Source organism: Haemorhous mexicanus, chromosome 2 (genome assembly GCF_027477595.1).
Source record: "Haemorhous mexicanus isolate bHaeMex1 chromosome 2, bHaeMex1.pri, whole genome shotgun sequence".
In the NCBI taxonomy this organism is placed as follows: Eukaryota; Metazoa; Chordata; class Aves; order Passeriformes; family Fringillidae; genus Haemorhous; species Haemorhous mexicanus.
In genome coordinates this window covers 5,520,956-5,537,873 of record NC_082342.1, presented here as the reverse complement: position 1 = coordinate 5,537,873, position 16,918 = coordinate 5,520,956, and the positions used below count along the sequence as shown (strand labels likewise).

The 16,918-nt window shown below is 41.6% G+C and overlaps 1 protein-coding gene across 1 annotated transcript; it reads left to right on the top strand.

The window, feature by feature from the left end:
- Positions 1 to 8,986: 8,986 nt before the first annotated feature.
- Positions 8,987 to 16,103, top strand: PDZK1 (PDZ domain containing 1). Its single transcript, XM_059872534.1, has 8 exons — positions 8,987 to 9,196; positions 9,875 to 10,115; positions 11,148 to 11,284; positions 12,489 to 12,684; positions 12,915 to 13,111; positions 13,582 to 13,776; positions 14,560 to 14,853; positions 15,814 to 16,103. The coding sequence occupies exons 1-8, from the start codon at positions 8,987 to 8,989 to the stop codon at positions 15,889 to 15,891; spliced, it is 1,548 nt and encodes a 515-aa protein (XP_059728517.1). The 3' UTR covers positions 15,892 to 16,103.
- The last annotated feature ends 815 nt before the right edge of the window (positions 16,104 to 16,918 follow it).

Here is a 16,918-nt window from a genome sequence, read left to right as displayed (position 1 = left end):
TGAGTTCTATATTGAATTAAAACAGGATACCATTTAGTCAAATGATGCACCACTTTTTAAATCAATATAACAAAATTAATTATGTCAATCAAATAAAAAGTATGCAAACCTTGAGAAATTAAGACTGCACTATTAGCTAAATTAATTAAATATAGAACTTCACAGTATTACAGTGGAACAACAGAGTAACACAGTCAAGTGATCAAGCCCTCAACCTAAAATAACAGATTATTGCCACTCACTAAAGTAACCCTAGGAGAGTTTAAGAGAATGACAACACCCTTCATTTTCAATTACCTTACTTAATATAAATGCACCTTGAGTGTGCACTAGCTACTTTTTTCCTTTTATTACAGGAGGGTTCCTACTCTATAATTCTCTTTTTCAAAAGGACACTGTGAGCTTTAAAAAAAAATCTAATAGTTAAGTTGTGCAACAGCTTAAAATGCAACCATTATTATGAGAAAATCTGACTCAGTGAGAAGTTTTGGTTTAAGTTTAGGAAATCATTAAAGAACTCTGCTGGGAATCTCTCATGTGCACAGACAAATGAAAACCAAGGGATAACAGTGTAAGTGCCCCCTGCAAAGCAAAAAAAAAATTAAAAATATATATTTTTTTAAAAATACACAAGGCAGCAGAATAAATTATTTACTGCTTACCTTCTTAGGATCTTGTCACTGGCTATAAGGACTCAAACCCTGAATTTACTGCCACACACAGGATTTGCATTCAGGCTTGTGCTGGCTTCCCCAGTGACAGAGATCTGTAAATTCTTCCTCTGCTGGATGACCTGCCAAGGAACCAGCTCCAGTTGTGCCTGTGGATAATGGGATCTTTTGGTTTTCCTTCTCTGGTCTTTACTTCTTGAAAAGGCATGTTCCATTTGCTGCAGCTCTCAATCCAGTTCAGCATTTCAGGCCCATTTAGGAACATTTTTAGGCCTAGGTATAGTCATGTCAGGATGATCAGAGTGTCTTTCAAGGCTGGCAGAAGGCTAAGATGTAGGTGGGTATTTTCTAGGAAGTTTGTGTCATCTTCCAGTTAAATCAGAGGCACGAGTTCTGCTGTCACCAAAACCAGTTTTACTCTTACAATCAAACCAACCTTATTTCCAGGTATGCATTTTGTTGAGATTTATCCTGTCCTTAGTACTTAGGCATGGTTTCCCTCTTGCTTATTTGGAGGGAATTTTAAAAGAATAAATATAAGCTCATACAAATTCTACTGGCTTTTACACTATATTAAAATAATTTAATGTTATACTATTTTTTAAAATTTATTAATCTTGGGTTCAAATAGGGTCTAGATTTATATCACTCCCAAAGCTTATAGTAATGGTTTTCAATAGTTACACAGGAAAAGGGCTGCATTCTGCATTTCTGCAGTGCCAAACATAGCAGTAGCCATTTCCTTTTTGTGATAACAGATAACAAGCCTTTCAAAGCCACAAAGTGACAAGAACTAATAAAGACCAGGCATTATCCACCCTCACGTTTCTATTAAAAGTTCTCTAAGCATCACAAAAGCCTCATCAGAGCAGAACACAATAGTTCTCCCAACACAAAAGCCAATATACAGCAACCAAGAAGATGGAAACCTACAGGAAGTTTGTATTTCTCTTTGCCTTCAAGGCTACATTCAGATTTTTTTTTCCATTATGGTCACTGGTCTCAGACAGAAAGGTAAATGAATGTTAGTCCAATTTGAATCCTTCTTGCTGCAAGAGTGAGTGCACCCAAAGAGAAATTTGATGCAGAAGTTAGGTCCTAATTAGCTGAGGCTAAAGCACCCAAGCACTCCAAATATCAGTTCAGCCTGATCTTAGGGTAATGAAATTTCAGAATGGAGTCTTTACTGGCAAAGTGAAACTAAACACTGACTACTACAGACAGGTTAATGCAGAAATTAGGGGCATTTCCCTGAAGGATTACAGACTTAGGGGTGGAGTGGGACGAGACAGGACACAGGGAGCAGGAAGAGGAATGGAAGAAGAGAAGAGAAAGAGAAATCAATGCCTTAGGCCTGGATGCTTCCTGTCTCACTGAGCTGTATTTGTGGAGCAAGGGTAGGTGCTTTCTCTGGTAATTGTATAAGCACCTTTGCATCGTAGTCCTTGAGGAAAATAGTGAATTAGACATGGTTATTATCTCTACATTTCAAAAGCTTAAAAGAAAAGAAACACAGTCTGCTGTCAAATTCAGAAATCTGTCTCCAAAGGGCAAGAAATGCACATGCAACAGAGAAGGTAAGTAACTTACACTTCTCTTTCATAGGTCAAGAGGAAAAAAAAAAAATGTATAAGAGTACATACTGTAGTAAAAAGAAAAATCCATGAGCTGGATGGGAAAAGCCAGACTTGTAAATTTATGACATTATTTTTTATGTCTCAGCATCCTGCATGTCCAAAGAGTACCAAATGATTCAGCAAATGAAAGGCAAAACTGAAGAAATACACATCCAGAAAATGTCCAATGCGATGAGCTGGAAAGAAAAATCTTCTCAAGGTACCAGGGCCTGAGGGAAGAGGAGAATTCCAAAGGCATTTCCATTCAAGCAGCATTAATCTCACCAATATCAGCTCCAGTTAGCCAAGCAGTGCTGCACACAGCCTGATTGCTGTGCATGCATGTGAATATATCCACTGTGTACTGCCATTTACTACAACAAATCCACCAAAAAAGTCCCCTTTGCTTGCATAAGTCCTCCTTTTTAAGGCCAACAGAAATTTCCAGGGTTTTAACACTGATTTCACTCTGGTACGAGGCAAAGGAGGAACTCATAGTTCACTCAGCAGTAAACTCTGCACCTAAAAGCCCAAATTCATGATCAATACCGAACATTCTAGAGAAGAAAGCATTGTTCAGAGTTTATATTCTCCAGTAAAAAGGGCACTAGGGAAGACAATTCAATATTTAAAGCACAAAGAGCAAAGCCTGGGGCAAGAGGACTGCCAATGTAGTTCCTTGCTGACAGGTCCAGGGGTAGAGAACCTCTCTTTGCTGCAAACACAGGGACAACAAATTAATTTTTTTCACTCTCCAAGATTTTAGGAAGATGTTAAGACCAAAATGCTCAAAGGAGGGGCATTGTGCCCTTCCTCTAGGATCCTGCAAACCAGTAGGATTGCACCATTTTCTTCCCCTCCATTTTTTTGCTCTCCTCACCATGTCAGAAGCATGTGGTCACCAGAAGAGAGAGAATTAATTACCACTTGGCTTTGTACAGGATGACTGATGAGTGTTCAATTGGTAGCTCAAATGGACTTTGCTTCATGAGCACAGAGGACTTCAGTGAACCAAATATTTCTGTTACCAAATCACACGGTGCTTTATACAACAACTGCCAAACTGAAGTGGAAAAACCATCACTGGCAAAAGAAGGGGCAAAGGGAAAGGGCTGCAGTGAAAGGGTTAAATACAGCAACAAATAAAGTATGCTTCCAAATATTTGACCATGAATTTTCATTACCTGCTTTGTTATGAACCCAAGAAAAGGATGGCACTGCAAGGAGAGAAGTGAGCCTGTGGTCAGCAAGTCTACAGTAGGCAATAGGTGAACAAGCACTATTTAGAAGCCCTCATCACATCAATTTTTAAGGGAGGTACATGCTCCCAGGCAAGAAAGTGAGTCACCATAACAAAGAAGGAACATTTTTACAACAAAATAGCCACAGAAACCTTCTGTCAATAGAACAATGCTGGCAGTGTTACAGATCATCTGAGCACAATTTTGTTTCAGGACCAAACATATGAAGTATATTCACTCAGTTTTAGGGCTAGACACCTTGTAAAATGGTGTTAATAACAAAAGGCACCTTTTAGTCAACTGAACTTTGTAAATTTACTCTTGTGTTAAAGACATAAAAGATATACTTCACCTGTGAATTTACTAAAGTCAGAGATCCCAACAAGTACCAAAACTAAGAACAAAGGTGCTTCCTTCCATTCACTCAACACACTGAGGAAACAATGTGAACACTTAGAATTATCAGAAAACACTTATTTCTGACCATTTTTGCTAACACAGGTGAGTTTCACAGAAATTTTTCTAACCAAACATCAGGAAAGCTTTGGCAAAAAAGAATTACAGAAAATATGTTGTAAATGTTATCCCATAGGATAACACCATGACACTAGAAACAAAGGTTCACACATACATTACTCCAACCAGGCTACAGTTGGACAGGGACATAATTTGGAGAAAGCGGACCCCCTAAGTCTGGTCCCTGCGCTAATAGAATCACACCACCTAAGTCACTGTCACCAACTCCTGCAATCTAGGAATATTGTAAATTAAGAGGGTTTTTTTCAGATTTTACCACTTTTCACAGTGTTAAAAAGTAAGATATCTTCTCCTTTTTTTTATGTTCTTCGTTTTTGTAGCTGTATGAATTCGCTTGAGAACATTCTTGCAAAAGGTTCAAGAGCCAGAAAAGGAGACCTTATACAAGCTGCCAGTGATCAACTCTCAAGTAATTTTCATTCTACTAGTGGAAGGATAGTAAAATTTTTGAATTTCTGAGCTTCACTAACATTTTACATTCGTGTAGCACCTTTTTCTTGGAAAAATCCTCTCGGGACCCAAAATTACCCCACTTGACTATGGCAGTGGCACTACAATTGAAAAACAAATCTTGGATCAGGTGCTGTTTCCTTGTATGCTGACCTGAGATCCTGGCAGAGTTCCCACCTCGGCTGATGAGGCACTCTGATGTCCTTCATCATCCAGCCTGTCTGACTTGTGGGAAAGGTTGCAAGCAGAGGACAGGGCAGGTTTGACTTGTCTGGTTCTTAAAACACCAGGGCTCACTTACTTCACTTTGTGGGTTTGAAGTTGTACCAAGAGGAACAACTCCAAGCCACAACAGGTTGCAAATCCACTTAGGATAAGTGGATTACAGTAAGGCTTTCACAACATCAATGACTGTCATGTTGCAGCACATTTGGGTTATGATCACTTCTGTTACCTTCCCTTGGAATTAAACAGTCAGAGCAGAGAGCCAGGGAAAACACAGGTATTACTTTCAATAATCCAATTCCACAGCAAGCCAACAAGAGAAATAAGCAGTTTTAAAGCTTTTTAAAATTGAATTAGACTTTTTTAACAAGAAGTTCACACAGTCAGTTTAGTAATTACCTTGGTATCTCAAATTTAAAGGCTTCCACCTCTAAACATTAGAAACATGCTCAGGTCAGTCCATAAGTACATCCTGCACATGCTCATGGATCATGGATAAAATATGCCTTAGTGACAGGCTGACCCCAACCAACAGCCAAACACCCACCCTGACTCCCTCTCACTCCTCTCCTGCTGAATGGGGACGAAATAAAAGAAAGGTTGGACTTATGAATTGAGATAAGGATAGCTTGGTAGGGAGAGGAAAGGAAATCTGCACATGCAAGTAAAGAAAAATGGGAATTCATTCCCTGGTTCCCATCAGCAGGCTGATCTCCAGCTACCTTCATGGAAAGCTCAACATGCACAACAGCTGCTTGGGAAGACCACCACAACCACAAACATCTGCCCTTCCTCCTCCTTTTAGCAAGCTTTTAATGCTGAGGGTGTAGAATATGGAATATCCCCTTGGACAGTTCAGGTCAGCTGTCACCACTCTGTCCGTCCCTGTAGTCTGGGAGGAGTGAAGGGGAGAAAAGCTCCCCTTCACTTTTCTTCCCCTTTCAGCACTTTTTAGCTGCTGAAGTGTTCTTCAGCAGCCAAAAAAGTGGTGTAGCATCAACACTGTCCTAGCCACAGATGTAAAGCACAGCACCACGAGGGCTGCCAGGGGACAGTTAACTCCTCCTCAGGCACAGTACAATCCCAACCCCTCCTTCCACCCATTCATATCATGTGTGATCTGAGATAGCAAAGTATCCTCTGTGCCACTCATACATTGCTTCATTTCTGTGCCCTACTCAAACCTTTTCATTCCATCTATTTATCTTTCCTGAAACTGCTTCTTACCAACACTTACAACTTATACTGTGTACCTAAACCATCTTTTCATCCAGCAGTCAGGTTTACACATCCTCTAGAACCACTACACCTTGTCCCTTGACTTATATACAGATATTATTCTGCCATCCCATGCCCTCCCTCCCCCAAATTTCCATGAGAACAGTCAATTACTTTGGTCCTACCTGTCAAGGGGATCACTCAGGACAGCACCACATTGGATTGTTAAGCAACAAAACCACTTGGGGTGGGTCAGCACTGCACTCACATGGCTCCTGGTGAGGTTCATTCTCTGTTGATTCAGATGATTCCTGCTGTACTCCTTCCTGTACCATACAAGTCAAATAATGGATTCTTTTCTGCCAGGGATAAATCTCCTCGAGGTACACAGCAGATTTCCACTTTCTCCTGCACCAAGTGCACCTGGGTCTCTGAGCAAAGACAATCCCATAAATGCACTTTCCTTTTCCCAAGGCAGAGCAACCCACACTGCCTTTCCCAGTGCACCTACAGTGTGGCCAGTTTGCCATGCCTCACCATATTGCTATCACAGACACCTCCCTCCACCTGCTCCAGGGAGATTTTACCCACATGGGTCGCTTGATGGCAATGCATGTTTCACATGTGTTATGGCCTCAACACTCAGGGCCCACACCTCAATCACAAATTCTTTTTTTTTTCAATGCATCTGTCCCAGTTATGGTCCTTATCTTGAATTCTTCAAGCTTTTTCATCCTATTTTCTCCCCATGTCCTGTAAAAGAAGGGGCTGAAAGTGGCTCAGTCACGGTTAACTTGACAGAGTCCTTTTTTTTTTTTTTTTCATCCAACAATGGGTATACAGATTTTAACCAGTAACTTCCTAACCTGCAAGCAAATGTTGCTGGCCCAGGTCAATCCAGCACCACCCAAACCTGCTCCCTTTGAGACATTTCTCAGAGCAGAAGAAGGCTCTAGCCCAGAGCAAAGGTCAGGCTTGCCTCAGATGACCTCCTTGAGTGAGTTTTTGAGTATAATATCAGTAGGACAAAATGCAAAGCTAATGAGAAATGCACGTGATTAGCATTTCTATCCACAAGGACAAGACAGCCTATCAAGGTATCACACATCCAGTAAAACTTGGTTAAATAAATCATCTTTTAAATCAACCTTTGCTCAATCAAAGTCCAGTCTTACTTATACGTACAGCCACAGGAGGGGCAGCAAAAGAACTCCAGTGAAGGCTGCTCTACATAGAGGTAAGAAATTCCTTTTTTCCTCATCCCTTTTTCCTTTGTAAATTCCTTTTTGCAAAACAAATAATTTTGCATGGATCAAAAGATGTCATATGCAGTGCTTTGTAACCTTCCCTCCACTTCTAAATATGAAGAAATTATTTTTCACATAGAAACCTACTGTTTCTCCAGCTCTGTGTAGTACTGGTTTTGCATGTTAATTTCTAGAATGATCACAGACTCCCAGTGTTTGTCAAGAAAAGCTGCTTTGAATTGTACTTGCAATTGATTCAGTCTGATGTGTTCTAAACCATGTTCAAATAACAGGAAAGTCCATCCCTTTATTAGTTAATGTCAGTGCAATACACAGAGACCCAAAACTGCTCAAGGCGCCTGACCGTGGACTACAAGTGAATCATGATCTGCAGGCTGCACATCCTTGCAAGCTGAAATTCCTGTATTCTCCTGCTCCAGTGACACCTGTGCCAAACTCACCCCACACATCCATGCTGCTCCGTGTGCTGCCCAAGTAACATCAACGCTGCAGCTTCAGCTCCCATAGCAAAGAGTCTGCCCCATGGGTAGCCACAGCCCTGGCTCTGCACTAAGCTGCTCTCTCAGAAGGATTTGGCTGCCAGCAGATCTAAAGAACTGACTTCTGTCAGTAAAGAGACAGAAAAGAAAAAGTCTTTCCAGTAAAGTAATAACCAAGGTTGCTAATTATCTGGAATTTCCAACTGGAGGACTTTGTCTTCATTTGTCTCGTTCCCCTGTCTTCGTGGATCTCTGGCAGGACAACGTCTTGGGAGATGTTCCCTGGTCCCACCTGTTGTTTACCATCCATATGTGCTATTCCCGGGTGACAAGCTTCACCCAAACCACAGTTTCTTTACATCCCAGAGCAGTTTAGGTAGGAAGAGACTTTTAGAGATTGCCTGGTGCAATGCCCCATAGAAAACAGGGCCAGCTTAGATCAGGTTTCTCAGGGCCTAATACAGGTATCTCCAAGGACAGAGATTTCACAGCCTCTCTGGGCACTTCTGGGTATCTGACTGCCCCCAAGAGGGCATCCTTGTGGATGTCTGGTTGGAATTTCCCTTGCTGTGCTGCAGCCTGTGTCTGTTCCCTCTCATCCTCCCACTGTTAATTTCCAAGAAGAGTCTGGCTGTGTTCTCCACACAATCCAGTTGGGCAGTGGGAAAATATCAATAAGATCTTCCCTTTACTTTCTCTTCCCAAGACTGAACAAACCCAGCTCTCTCAGCCTCCTTAAATAAGTGTTTTAGAACCAAAATTCCCTCTGCAAACTAGCTCAAACATGGCAATTACTTGGGGAGACCAAAACTGGGGACAGTACTCACATGAGGTCCCCCAAGTGTCAAAGGGAGGGGAACAATCCCTTCACTCTATTCCCTTTTCCCAAAATTTTATTTCCTCTGTAAAACTAAATCCTGGTATTACACCCTCTCCTCAATCCTTACTATGTTTTCACAGGCAGACTTTTTTTATTTCAATTCTGCATTTTGCTTAACTTCACTTGAGATACAGCGACAAAAATAAAAGCAAGGAGGGTCAGGGAAATGGGTTTGGTTTCTTCTTGATAGCCTTGTTAACTAAATTCAGCTTTGCACAGCTGGATTTCCCAAACCAAAAAAAAAAAAAAAAAAAAAAAAAAAAAAAAAAAAAATCCACACCAAAATAAACCAACCCAAGAATTCTGAAGCGAACACTCTTGACACATAATTAGAGGGAATATACACTAGGTAAGCTTCCTGTCCTTACTCACAGGTATTTATTCCATCCTGTCTGGTAGAGATGACTTCTGCTCTGCAGCCCAGAGAGTGCACAGTGACCAAGAAGCCCCAGAAGAAGTACGGCTTCTTCCTGCGGGTTGAGCAGGACACGGCAGGACACATCATCCGGAACGTGGAGCGCGACAGCCCGGCCGACAGGGCTGGCCTGCAGGATGGAGACAGAGTGCTCAGGGTTAACGGTGTCTTCGTGGACAAGAAGGAGCATGCACAGGTACAAATCTGCTCACTCTGGGATCCACACCGTGCCCCAGGCCCACAGCTGCTGGGTGAAGCTTTTTCTTCCAGTTTTTATCCCCCAGCATCATTCATTACCCACCACGGGCATGGAATGTCTTTGGGATGCCTCCCTGTGGTGTTTGTGAGGGTCCCCAGGATGAGGTGAGAGATGAGAATCTGACTCCAAGTTCTCAGAAGGCTTATTTATTATTTTATGATATTATATTATATGGTAGAATGCTGTACTATAGCTATACTAAAGAAAGAGAAAGAATACATCAGAAGGTTTAACAAGAATGATAATGAAAGCTCGTGACTGACTCCTCAGAGTCTGACACAGCTTGCTGTGATTGGCCATTAAGAAAAAACAATTCACATGGAACCAATCAAACATTCAGGTGGTGGTAAACAATGCCCAAGCCACATTCCAAAGCAGCAAATACAGGAGCAGCAATCAGGTAATTATTGTTTTCATTCCTCTCTGAAGCTTCTCAGATTCCCAGGAGAAAATCCTGGGCAAAGACGATTTTTCAGAAAATATCATGGTGACATCTCCCTAGTGCATGAACAGGGGGTGAGACAACGAAGGCAGTGGACAGTGCAGCTTTTCCTGGGGAAAGCTTTTAGCTCCATCACTCCAATGCCTGCTTCCATTTCCCCTTGCCCATTACAGGTGGTGGAGATGGTCAAAGCCAGCGGGAATTCCGTTGTGCTCCTTGTTCTGGATGATGCATCCTATGAAAAGGCACAAAAGGAGGGAGTGAACTTGGAAGGGCTGGGTCAAAAGACATCCACAGGCCAACAGCAGGAGCAGCAGTGCCCACCATCCACGGCCACTGCAGCTCCACAGCCCCGCCTCTGCTACCTGGTGAAGGAGGAGACAGGCTACGGCTTCTCCCTGAAAAGCACAGAAGGTGAGAGCCTGCAGAGAAGAAACTGGAGATCCATATGAATATAAATATACAAATATATATTTATATATAAATATATATAAATATATTTGGCTGCAGGGACAGAGGTAGCCACAGTTAACACGTGGGGGCTAGTGGGGACACACAAACTGCTCTTACTAACAGAAAGGAAGTGAGAAGTAGCAGGATGAGTTCAGATCCATCTCCAGAACATTTCTGTACAGCATATAGAGTACAAGGTTTTCTGAGGACCATGCTTCTCATGGAGTGGAAAACAGATGAAAAAAAAAAAAGAGAGAGAAAAATAATAACCTATTTTCTGCTGGTTATTTAAGCCCACTTAACAAAACCAAATTTACAGTCGCTGCTCAAACACTAGATACACCCTCAATGTGCTATGTTAAGTCCTGTTCCATTCCTCAAAATCACCTCAGGAATCAGCCCATGAGGTGCTGTAATAAACACTTTCCCTGATTTTTAAGTTAATTCATTTAGAAATAAAAGGATTTTGAACCTTCTCCATATATGCCTTTTTTCCAAGGCCAGTCAACGGAAGAGGGAGGTCTTCTGGAAAGCACCCCCTCTAAAGAGCCCTCTAAAGGGTATTTTGGAATGCAATGTAATTGAAGGACCAAACATAGAAGGCTTCCAACCACAGGAAATTATTAAATGTAAAAAATAACATAAAAGCAGCTTCTCGCTTCAAAATGATGGGGGAGAGGAGGGCGGGGGGGAACAGGAATCAAATCTCTTTCAGCTATGTTAATCAGTCACTTTGCACTCCTGGTAGGGAAATAAACACTATTTTGAGCTGTAGATAGTGAACAAATATCTCCCTCCACCACTGAAGGGATTTTTCCAGGCCAGAGTAAGAGACAGAGGAGTGTCTGTGTGAAAGGTTTGTGGTGCTCTTGTAATCTGCATGCAAGCAGGGGCCAAGAATCTCTGAGGACATCAGTGCTGAGCTTCCTTAACTGCTGTATTCAGGCCTGTTGCAGTGACTTACCCTGTGTAATGAGTTTTCATTTATTTTAGGACAGAAGGGGTTGTTCATAGTAGAGCTTTCATCACAAGGAGCAGCTGCAAAGGCTGGTGTCCAAAATAACGATCGCCTGATTGAAATCAATGGAAAAAATGTGGAAAATGACACCCACGAGGAAGTGGTGGAAAAGGTATTGATTTATCTTCTGTTCTGGCCTACTTTCACAGCAACCTATCAGGGTTACTGAGGAGGCCAGGCTGGCTGATTTAAGCACTTCACAGTAAATCTTGGGAGCTGCTGTTCATGTACCACCAGCACATCAGCGTAGCCCTCTGCGCTGGCTCTGTTATCAAGCAGCCTCTTGAGCTGCCTCTCACTGAACACTGCCTTCAAGACAGGCCAAAGGATTTTAAATAACACAAGGCTACTGCTGCCAGGAACCCTATTAAATAAATCCATTCCCTAGAAGTCCTGGAAATGCTGCTAATGGCAGGAGAGCAAGTCATCAAATGTGGTTTCCAGGGCGAGAAGAAGGAAGCCTCTGATGATAGAGCCAGCATGGAGCAGGGAAGATTCCATTATTTTAGACAGTAGTCCTCTTTCTCCTGTGAAGAAGTCCAAAACTCATGAAATTTACAGTGCAAGTAATTTCAATAATTGGCTGCAAAGAACAATGCTAATGAGGCTTCCAGCTTTCCGCTGCTGGCACTGCTAAAACGCAGCTGGAGCTGAAGAGATTTCAGAGAGCCATGAGACTCCAGCATTCCAGCAGCATTCAGGGCACTGGCTAACTATGGAATTGTGCACCACCTGGGTTTCTTTGAGCTACTGCAACACCAGCAGCACAGTGACACTGGTTAAGATGAGTAAAAAGAGCACCCATTAGAACAGAAAGGACTAAGAGAAAGACAGACTTGGAGAGGTTGGACAGAAAAAAACCCCACAACTCAGAATCAGTAATACAGGGAGACAAAAGAGGACCAAGAGTGACAGAAACTTGACTCATGTCACTGTAATCTAAAATAGTGGTATATATGGCACAATAAGTCTATATTGTAGAGTTTCACACTTAGAATAGCCAAACACTATCTGCTCAGGCTCCCTGGATTCTACAGCACTGTATGCCACCCCCATGGCCCTACAGGTAAATCCCTACACATCAGGAACACAGTATGAAATATGGATAATTTCCTCATTCATTACATACCCTTGATTTTGTCATGGTCTAGATTTCTGACTGGAAGGGGGGAAAAGAAAAATCAATTTACAGTAGCATGGCCTGAACTAACAGCACCCAGACTCTGCTATGTATCAGTGCACCAGTCACCAAATATCCCCAATTCCCACGTGCTGTTGAAGGGGTGACATCTGAGACTGTACATGTGCTGTCACAGGTAAAGAAGTCTGAAAATCATGTTATGTTTCTACTTTCAAATGAAGAAACAGACCGCTATTTCACAAGCCAGAGGATAGCACTGAACAAAGAGAGCGCCAGCCTAAGGTTGCTTCCCCTCAAACCTCGACTTATTGAGATCCAGAAGGGAAAAAGCGGTTATGGATTTTATCTACGGATGGAACAAAATACTGGTGGTAAGATCCAGGTTAACACACAGGCCATGACATTTGCTGTACCATTTCTTCCTATGTGATGTTTGCAGCCCTCATTCTCTTTGGCATCTTGCTGGCCATCTAGGAGAAATCCTCAGGGGAAACAGCCTCAACCTGAAGTGCAATTCATTTACATTTGCCATGCTTTTTAATGTCTTTAAAGCTCACCAAGCTCTGCCTTCATAGCAATCTTTCTCCCCTTCTTTTCTCAGACCACGTAATCAAAGATGTAAATTCTGGAAGCCCAGCAGCCATGGCAGGTCTAAAGGACAATGACATCTTAGTGGCTGTCAATGGCGAGCGAATGGATGGGCTGGATCACGAAAGCGTAGTGGGAAAAATTAAGCAGTCTGGGGAAAAAACCTCCCTGCTGGTGGTGGATAAGGAAACTGACAGCATGTACAAACTGGTAAGAAAATGCAGACCACTGCTAGGAATTGGTAAATGATCACAGTCAAACAGCCAATCTGCTCTGACACTTTTTCAACTTGCAGGAAATGTCTAAGAGACACCTGTATTACAGCAACTCCACTTACACTGGTACAGGAAGTCACTTAACACCCAAATCTTTGGCCTTTTCCTGATTTTTATAGACACTATTGCAACAATTCTAAATTCAAACACATCACAAGTTAAGGTTTGCTGTTAAGACATCAAATTCAGAACTACATGACTGTGTAACTATTTATAAATAACAATTTTCCTTCTTGCATAGATCAACACTGTAGTTTTCCAATCAGAATAGGGAAGAATTCTTCACTGCAGCTAAAGTCTGAGTCATTAACAAAGTTTCAAACAAAATATGTTGAGCATGAGAGCCTGAAACAGATGTCACAACAAAAACTTTTATTTTAATGTAATTTTTTTCACTTTTTTCAGGCTCAAATTTCCCCTTTCTCATACTACTACAAAGCACAGGATTCAACCCCAGCTAAAATGGAGGAAAGAGTGGAGTTGCACACTGAGCAGAAAGTGAACCACAAGCCAAGGATCTGCAAGATGGTGAAAGGACCTAATGGATTTGGCTTCAGTTTAAACATGATCAAGAACAAACCTGGATTGTTCATCACTGAGGTACTAATGAACAACGAGAAGCAAGGAGAAGCTCAAGTAGTCTGTTGGGCAGCTTCCTCCCCTCCACCCTGCAAACAAATGCAATAAAATCCACAAAAGTCTCTTTTCCAATGTTCTCAGATCAGAGCTAGAATTGTTTAAGTCAGGCTAACATTGTTGGCCCAAGATAAAAAATGAGCACCAGGAAACATTCCTTCTTACTGTTAGACATCTAGAGGGAAGAATAATTCAGCTTTGGCATAATTTTTGTTTTTATTCATGAGTCTGGCACACTCAAATTAGTATTTCAGACAGAATTGGTTTTTACTGTAGAACAGCTTCATTATAGAAGAGACACTTTTGCCCTAATTCTACCCACCTTCTCTGAATTCCACAACTGGCAAAAACCAAAATCCTTCTGTTCCAAGTTACATCTGTAACTTCAGCTTTCTTGAGAGGAGGGGTTCTACTTATTACTAAGGGACTTGTGAATTGTACTAAACTTTGAAGTTATTGGACAGAGACCTCCAAATAGTTAGAAAACTGTTTTTCTTCTTGTCTGCATGGTGCTACCATGCCACATTCTTATAATGTAAGTTGATCAAGAAACATCCTAAAATCTCAAACTGATGGGTTCCATGTTTATTATGTCTGGGCCCATCACCCATCCCAATTCCTTCCTGCCCCACAAATCTCTCCTTCCCCATGCTTATTTCATCATCCTCTAAGGAAAGCAGTAACTCAGCTGTTCACACATCTTTCCAAGCTTTCTGCCAAGATCCTGCTTTGAACTCCCCTCTGCAGGTACAAAGCCAGGGAGCAGCTGGCAGAGCAGGTGTGGAAAACAACGACTTCTTGGTGGAAGTGAACGGAGTGAATGTGACCAGCGAATCCTATGACAAGGTGGTGGCAAGGATCCAAAGCACTGGGGACAGACTGACACTGCTGGTGTGCAACAAAGATGCTTACAGGTACTTCCAAGGCCAAAACATTCCCATCACAGCCTCCATGGCAGAGTCAGACACTCCCGAGCCTCCTTCTCACACAGAAAACCATCCACCAGAGCCAGAGAGGAACTCACCTGAGCCAAGGGAAAGGGTGAGTAATCCTGCATTAGGCAGATGCTGAGGGATCACACAGGGGATAGGAAAAACACCTTTTTTTTCAGGTAGTAAGTTTTCCAGAGCTAGGATTGTTAACTTGAACCTGGACTTTTGCAAGTTATTAAAAGGAAAGCTGTTAACTATCACAACAACTCTTCTTTTCCCCACACGTAATACAGGTGAGTATCTTTAATGCAATATTAAATCACACAAAGAACACACATACAAGAGATTGTATGGAACAAGATAATCCAAATACAGTAATCCCAATGATGGGAAACGGGCAATACAATTGTGGAAGTGGAGGGGAAAGTGCTTAAATAAAACAGAAACAGTGCTTAAACAGAAAACATAAATGTTTGTAAAAACCACATGAAATATTTCAAAATGGATCACTTTGGAGAAGGAACAGCAAGTGATAGGTTATGACATTTTCTAGGCAATGTGCTGATTTGAAATTACTTTACACTAGAAAGAATCCAAAGCATGACTAAAGTCAGAAAAGCAAGAACGTGTTACTTCTTGAAACACTTTTAACCCTCTGTGGTCAGCCCTAAATTTAAAAATGCTTATTCTCTCTGTGATCATGCAAAAGACACAGACAAGGTAAGACCAACAGTGTTTCCCATTCCTTTTTCATTAGCCTTGTCTACATGTTTTTTCAAGAATGTCTTAGTACCCAAGCTGCATTTTGCAGAAGTCAGCACTACTTCTGTGTTCAAATTGTGCAGATATGGGAATTCAACAATAGAAACCCTCTATTGAACAAAATTCTCTGAAAATGTACTTAAACAAAAAAACCCTTCAACAACAAAAATGGTATTTGTTGGTTCATTCTGTCATCTAAACAAGTGTGTGATTAGTGCAGATGAAAACAGGAGTCTGCAACAGTGCAGACTATCCAACATGTTTACAAACTGAAAATAATCACAACATCTTTGTTACTCCTCTGCAGGCAGACTCATCCTCCTCCTCCCAATCAGCAGCCTCCACAAGAGCTGACAGTGACAACAGTGATGACACAAAGCTGTGAAGAGACAAAACTACGCCAAGAACAACAAAAAAGTAACCTGCCAAATCTTTTCTTCAGTTCTTCTCTGCTATTCCACCTCTCAGAACTTGGCTGTTCCAAGGAGTACCAGAACCATAAAGGACTGCAAACTCTTGCTGCAATAAACACTTCAGTGTAACTTGCATCCATTTAACACTCTGCAATTGTGCTCCACTGGCACAATTTCTGCCTTGTGAAATGGGCACTCAGTCTCTCACTTCTGAAAAGGCTTAAAGAACTGCAACTTTATCATTAAGTGTCCTGCAGCAGAAGCTGGAAATGTTTTATAGATTCGTAAGCATCTTAGGCTGCTATGGGTAAGCTCTTAATAAAGAGCAATTGATTTCTGCCCATTTCCCAGGAAAGGCAGCTTTCCCCTTAATCCAAGCCCATCACCTCAATCTCTGTGGCATCTTGCTTACAGCAGTACAGCTGCTCTGAAATGGCATAAGCCCAGGTACTCTGTGCATTATGATCCTTTTTCCTGATAACATTGTAGAAACTTCCTTGAAACATTAAGCTAACTTTGTAATTCAAAACTCAAGATGTTTAATCACTATTTTGTCTCCTCTGCATACAGCTGTGGATTAGAATAGGGTATGTAATTGAGTCTAATCCCAAATCACCATCATGTTGTCCTGAATGTGACATAAATGGTTCTGTAATACTGCTGCTGTGCGCTTTGCTTCCTTGCTGTACACCAAAGACAATATAAAAATAAATTGTTTAGAGTGGTTATTTTCCCCCCTCCAAATCTTACTCTTACCACCTACCATTTATGTTCCAGAACAATAACAAAACAAAGCCTCAGAAAGTGGCCATGAGAACCTAAAAGTTTAAGTCAGAAGAATAAAATTCCTAACATACAATGTAAACAAAACATGGCAGCGGTCTTCAACTTAACACTGAACTCTACCAAAGAGGAACCCAAAACCCCAGTTCCACTTATGCAGAGAGAGAAAAGAAAGCTGACACTTGGTAAGAGAAAGCACATCTCCAATCCTAAGGA

Excerpts from the sequence above, each read along its gene's own strand:
- PDZK1 (XM_059872534.1), top strand. The coding sequence starts at position 8,987 with ATGACTTCTGCTCTGCAGCCCAGAGAGTGCACAGTGACCAAGAAGCCC. Across the intron at positions 9,197-9,874 it reads ACAAGAAGGAGCATGCACAG|GTGGTGGAGATGGTCAAAGC; the intron begins GTACAAATCTGC and ends TGCCCATTACAG. Across the intron at positions 10,116-11,147 it reads CTCCCTGAAAAGCACAGAAG|GACAGAAGGGGTTGTTCATA; the intron begins GTGAGAGCCTGC and ends CATTTATTTTAG.